The sequence below is a fragment of the Capsicum annuum genome, chromosome 6 (assembly GCF_002878395.1).
Source record: "Capsicum annuum cultivar UCD-10X-F1 chromosome 6, UCD10Xv1.1, whole genome shotgun sequence".
Taxonomy (NCBI): domain Eukaryota; kingdom Viridiplantae; phylum Streptophyta; class Magnoliopsida; order Solanales; family Solanaceae; genus Capsicum; species Capsicum annuum.
Window position 1 is genome coordinate 181,602,495 of NC_061116.1, and position 5,897 is coordinate 181,608,391.

The following is a 5,897-nucleotide window of genomic DNA, read 5'->3' on the forward strand; positions in this document are numbered from 1 at the left end:
CTTCCATTTTAAAGTTAAATAAATATTCTTCTTTCATATTTAATGATAGTCATAATTTATTCAACATAAATTTTAGTTACATTTAACTTCTTGAATTTAAAAGATAATAAAAAATTATTTATTTTTTTAAAGGAAAAAAATATTATAATCTTTTTATTATTATAGCTAAAAATTTATGGTCATTTAGCACTTCCCAATTATTATTTTTTTTAAAATGTGCGCCGTATTAAATAGGTTGCCAAAGCTATTCATTTTCTAGGAGTAATAACAATGACAAGTGCTTCACCAAAAAAACAAACAATGACAGGTGAAATCCTCAAAATCTCTATAAAATTCACTCGTTTTTGGTCCCTCTTTTATGTGATTTATGTATTTCCTACCACTCTCTTCGTTTCGTATTTATTGGCCCCTATAAATTTGAGATACCCATTAAAAAAATATTTATTAGAAGTTTATAAATTTGAATATATACAATTATGTTAGTCATTTAATGATAAGGGTATTATTAAAAGAAAATATTAAAATCTTCTTGATTTTATCAATGAGTCAATTAAATTAAAATAAATATTAAAAAAAAAACCAATTAAAATAAAACGGAGAGAGTAATATAATGCCTTTGGCGGTTTGATTTTATGTCTCCTTCCCCCTCTCTTTGTATAGCAATATTTTTTATAGGGAGGATATATATATGTCAAATTCCACGCCACTTCAGGACGGTCTAAATAAATAAAAAAGGTTATGTAAATGATTATAAATACTATTTACGAATAAGCACTAAAGTTAGTCTAAACCTTTTATAAATGTCCCCTCTTTTAAATTTATTTGTCTAAGTTTGGTCAGACAAGTAATTTAAGCATATGGAATTTTTAAAATTTTGTGATCTTAAATTAACATAAGAATTAATACGTAATTTAAGTTTTTATGTTAAATTAGTTTACTGAATTCGCAATAAAATACTTATAGATATCACACATACCGGCCTTTGTAGAAAGTGTATGATTCGTAGAGCTTGCTAAACTGCTTCAAATATTCCACCTTCTTTTGAAAACGTTTCTGAACCTTTTTAATATCTTCTTCAGCTAAATCCTCTCGTACTTCATGTTGCTTGAATATTACCTTCCAAATATAATTTTCAAAATCTGAAATTTTGTTAAAATATTTCATCTCCCTAATTTTCACTTTATCTCCTTTTGAGTTAACAAAAGGAAATGAAGTGAAGTATTCATGGCAGTAATCAAAAAATTGAGATATTGTAACAGGATTCAGAGATGTTGATGTCAAGTGGTAGACATTTAGTTCTGGATTTTGCAAATATCCATGCTTTGCAATTGCAGCCATAGTTGTATTTACAACCATATCAACTGGAACCTAAATCAAGTGAATGAAGAAGTGGTCAAATAACTAAAAATATATATATTCATAATACTGTTGTTGTATGTATAATTAAGTAAATAATATTTTCTTCGTCTCAAAATAGTTGGCATATTTGTTCTAGAAATTTAGATAATTGGCATGTTTAAGAATTCAAGAGATAATTAATTATTTTTTACAACTATACCCATATTAATTGAAGAAGATTCATCTAATCAAAAATTAAATAAGGTCATATTAGTCAATTTGTACCTCTTATTAGTTTCTCCTTAGGAGTTATGTAAAAATTAAACATGGTATGAAAGTAATTTGAAATGGGGGGAGTAGTTTGCTCTCTAATATATACTTTAAACTTTTAAAGAAAACACGATACGAAAGTAAAAAGTATTGGTAGAGGATTTGAGTATCACGGTCACCTATTTTTCAAAAAATTACTTGTTTGACACATGAAAAAAGAATCAAACTGAAACGTGAAGGGTCATATACATATATCAAATACATAATTCAATAAATAAAAATGTGTTCTCTATCTCTAATAGTTTAAATAAATGAGTTGTTCATACACACATCAACATTGTATCTTAGTAGTTTTTCTTTTTGAATCAATTTTTCAGTAGCCTCGGGGTGTTTGACTTAGTACGTATTACTAATCCTCAGTTCGACTCTCAGAGTCACTCGGTATTAAAATGAATTTAAACATAGTTGACTCGTGAAAAAAAAAAAACTAGATCGAAATATAAACGCACGTTGAGAATATAATTAAGTAAATAAAAGTTTATTCTCTTTAATATTTTAAGCATATAATTTAAATGATTGATCACTCACTTTAAAAGTAATTGATGAAATTATAAAAGTTAAATCTATTGAAAAAGTATACCTACCATATCAAGAAGACAATCAGGATCGCCAAGAAGGGCAGGGAGGTCACCCTTTCGATAGAAAAATATTGATGGGTCAATTACCCTAATTATGAGAGACAAAGAGAGTATATGAAAAATATGAAACAATAATTTTCTTGGTAATTTATAAATAGGAAGAATACATTGATAGTCCTATAAATTTATCGGTAAATTTTTTCTGGACACTTGCACTACATTCTGTTAATGATAAAGTTATATTAGATACTTTCGATTTAATTTTTTAAAAAGTTTTAGTGCATGTTCTGATAAAGTGCGTGTTAACTATATAAATAAGTTAACCACCTAAAATATGTCACATCCTTTATTTATACATAGTAATCTCAATAAGCTATAAAATCACAAGCATGTTCCAATTAAGCAGGAGACATTTTATTTGTTTAATTATCTACGTATATGCGCTTGAAAACACGTGTAGAAGCTTTTCAAAATAAATCAATAGTGTCTAATATGAATGTTCATCAAGTGTTCAATTGAATAAACAATAATTGAAGTGTCTAAATGAAATTTATTGATAAATTTAAAGGACTAACGATGTATTTAACCCTATAAATATTAAGGACAAAAAAAAGATTTAATAAACAATATAACACCTTAATCCTTGTATCCAGCCTGAAAATGGCTCTTTATAGCTGCTTGTTATAATGGAGGGACGAAGAATGAGTACTGGTATTTCTTCTCTCATGCTATTAATCATCATTTCACCAATTGCCTTCGTGAATGAATATGTATCTTGCCATCCATATAACTTTGACCTATTTAATCAACAAACATTAAATATAAAAATGATAAGTTTTTTTTCTTTTGTAATCAATTACTATTAAAAAAACGTAAATTTCTGATGAGAATTTTCGAAAAAAATATTGGGTTCATAGTATATGAAAGAAGTGTGAATGGAAAAATGGAGAATAAAATGGTGGAGGGGAAGGAGACACTAAAATGGAAAGTGTACTCCCAAATTAGAAAGTTTACTCTTTCTCCCACATTGGTGGAAGAAGAGAACTTGAAAGTGTTTATAATCAAGAACACTAACTCCACATGGCAAGTGAGGGAAGAAATAATAGATGCCTCGCGCCGTCGTCGTCGCTCGCTCGGATTCGACAATCGGATTTGGATTTGGATTTGGCAATCGATCGATGAGAACTATCTTTTTGGACAAACTTTATTTGAATTCCGAAGAATGTCAAGGAAAAATGCAATAGATTTTTTTTTCTGTAGTTTCGGACCTCCATTTATATATACATGCAGTAACAGTTGTACTGTTTCAAGTGAACTGATGCATTATTTTCGAACTAGTGCTTCAGAAATAATACATTGTTTTGAACTGAGGCTACAGAAGGTTGCAATGGTTCGAAATGATGCTTCAGAAGGATATAATCCTTCAATGAAATGACATACTGATTCATGAAATGAGATGACTGTTCAGGAAAAGATGCAATCTTTGATGACCAGACATGAACTTACAGCACAGGTGTAACCTTTGGAGTGAACCATTGCCTCTTTTAAGAAGAGGCATGTTGTGGCTTTATGAACCTGGTTTCTTCCACAGGTTTAGTACGAAATTTTCAGATTAAAAACTCTCTTCTTGTCTCAAAAAATATTTTGTGTGATCACTCAAAACGTTCTGTGAGTTCGAAGATATTCCAACCATTTGAGGTACCGCTACTGTTGGTCTGTTAGCCATTTTATTCTGGAAGGAAAAATTCCACAACCTCAGGTACAGTGAGGGGGATTATTTCCTTAAGGAAAATCCGTGAATTCGGACGGCTTGACTATTTTCTGTTTCATCTTAATTTCTGAAAGAATAAAATACACCTCTTGGAAAGGTCATTTTAATCTTGTGTTGAGGGTATTTGATAAACTTCATTGTATTCTTGTTTATACTTAAACTCTAGTTGAAGTTATTGTTCTGCATATGCTGATTTTGTGCACCCGAAGTACAAACGAGCTAACAAAAAATCAGTCCAAAATTGGCATGCAAAAAAGTTTTCGAAACAAACAATCTATTAGAAATCTCATATTCTTGATGGGTCTTTCTAGAAAATTTTCAAGAGAAATTCCTCGAAGAATATCCAATTTGATATCTTTTCAATGGATACTCCATTAGAAGTGTCATATTTCAAATGAATCTCTCTAGAAAATATTTGTTAGAAATTCGTGAGTATCTGATAATAATATCTTTGTGTGTGAGAGAGGACAGAAATACCTCTCAAGTCCTAAATCCTTCATTATTTGTTCCAAGCCATTGTTTGTAATATTGTTCTTCAATTTTGAAACTAAGTCCATTTCATTGTCAGCATGCAATGATGGGAAATTAGTAAAGGGAGAAATTGAAGTGATTTTCTCCTTTGTTATGCTTTCTCCCATAGTAAAAGGCTTCTCCAATATTATCCCTTCTCTTTCTCCATTGACATACGCTTCAGATGAAAGAAATAAAACAATTCAATATTGTAATAAATGCATATTATATCCAGAAGATCTATCTATTGCTCTAAGTCAACTTACTGTGATGACATAAAAATATTTATACACAGTCGGTGTATATAGAGCTTAAACTATAAATTTATGCACATAAAATTAAAACTTAAGATTATCGAGAAAGAGTATGTTATTAGCTCTATTCAAATCAAGTTGATCTACAATTATAATAGGTAGATCATATCAAATTTGATAATAATAGTAATAATCATAATAATCTATTATATCCCCACTAACAATGTAATTGTTTTTTTTTAAATATTTATATTGTCAATATATACATAACAATTAAAAACATATGCTCTTTATTAAAAAATAATCAAAAGCCTACCGGTAGAATAATGCATAAGAAGTTTAAGTTTTTTGCATTTCTTGGCAAACATCATGAGTTGACGTGGACCATTTACGTTAGCGTCAAGTGCTAAGTCATATCTACAAACATAACATAAAATGGAAAACAAATTATTTTTTTAATTAAATCGTGTATCTTAGTAAAACGAATATTTTTGTTTATAAAGGGGAAAAAAATTAACCTCTCATCAAATGTAGTGTTAGCAGCAGAGTCAACTATCAAATCAATTTCTTGAGCAATCTTTTGAGCAGTAATAATATCCATTCCAAGGTTTGGCTCATGTATATTTCCAACCACAGGAACCAATTTGTTTTGTATGAACAATTTGTAGGATTCACCATGCAATTCTTCAAGGCTTTTGAATAATTTTGATTCAGTAATCTGTTTTAAAACAAAAAATAAGTTGTAATTAGTCCGTCTACATTATAGGTTAGTCAGTAATGGAGTCAAAAGTCTTTATTTAGGAGACTCTAAATATGAAGAAGTAAACTTGATAAGAGGGAGTTGCTCGGATGGTAAGCACCCTTCCCTTTCAATCCGAAGGTTGTGAGTTCGAGTGACCAAGGAAGCAAAAAAGGATTAAACCATCTGGGGAGTAGTTAAAAAAAGGTTTGTTCACAATCAATGGAAAAATTAAAATTTTCAATAAGAGATTAAGTATTTTCGAGCGAAGGGTGAAAAATACACATTAAGTATTTCATTTTTTGAGTTTAATATTTAACTTGAACTATGAAATATGTGAGTTTTATACAATTGTTTACTTTTATTTTCATCTTAAA

At 29.2% G+C, this 5,897-nt stretch overlaps 1 protein-coding gene across 1 annotated transcript; it reads right to left on the minus strand.

Annotated features, from left to right (window-relative positions):
- Positions 1-966: 966 nt before the first annotated feature.
- LOC107874046 (fatty acyl-CoA reductase 2, chloroplastic-like) lies at positions 967-5,382 on the minus strand. The gene is made up of 6 exons (XM_016720940.2): positions 5,300-5,382; positions 5,098-5,198; positions 4,495-4,705; positions 2,882-3,043; positions 2,253-2,334; positions 967-1,368 (listed from the first exon to the last, which is right to left on the minus strand). Exons 1-6 carry the CDS (start codon positions 5,380-5,382, stop codon positions 967-969), a joined length of 1,041 nt encoding a protein of 346 aa, XP_016576426.2.
- Between the last annotated feature and the right edge of the window lie 515 nt (positions 5,383-5,897).

Coding starts and splice junctions, on each gene's coding strand:
- LOC107874046 (XM_016720940.2), bottom strand. CDS start 5,382: ATGGATATTATTACTGCTCAAAAGATTGCTCAAGAAATTGATTTGATA. Junction 3,044..4,494: donor AAGGATTTAGGACTTGAGAG/GTATTTCTGTCC, acceptor TTGATTAAATAG/GTCAAAGTTATATGGATGGC. Junction 2,335..2,881: donor GGCTGGATACAAGGATTAAG/GTGTTATATTGT, acceptor TCTCATAATTAG/GGTAATTGACCCATCAATAT.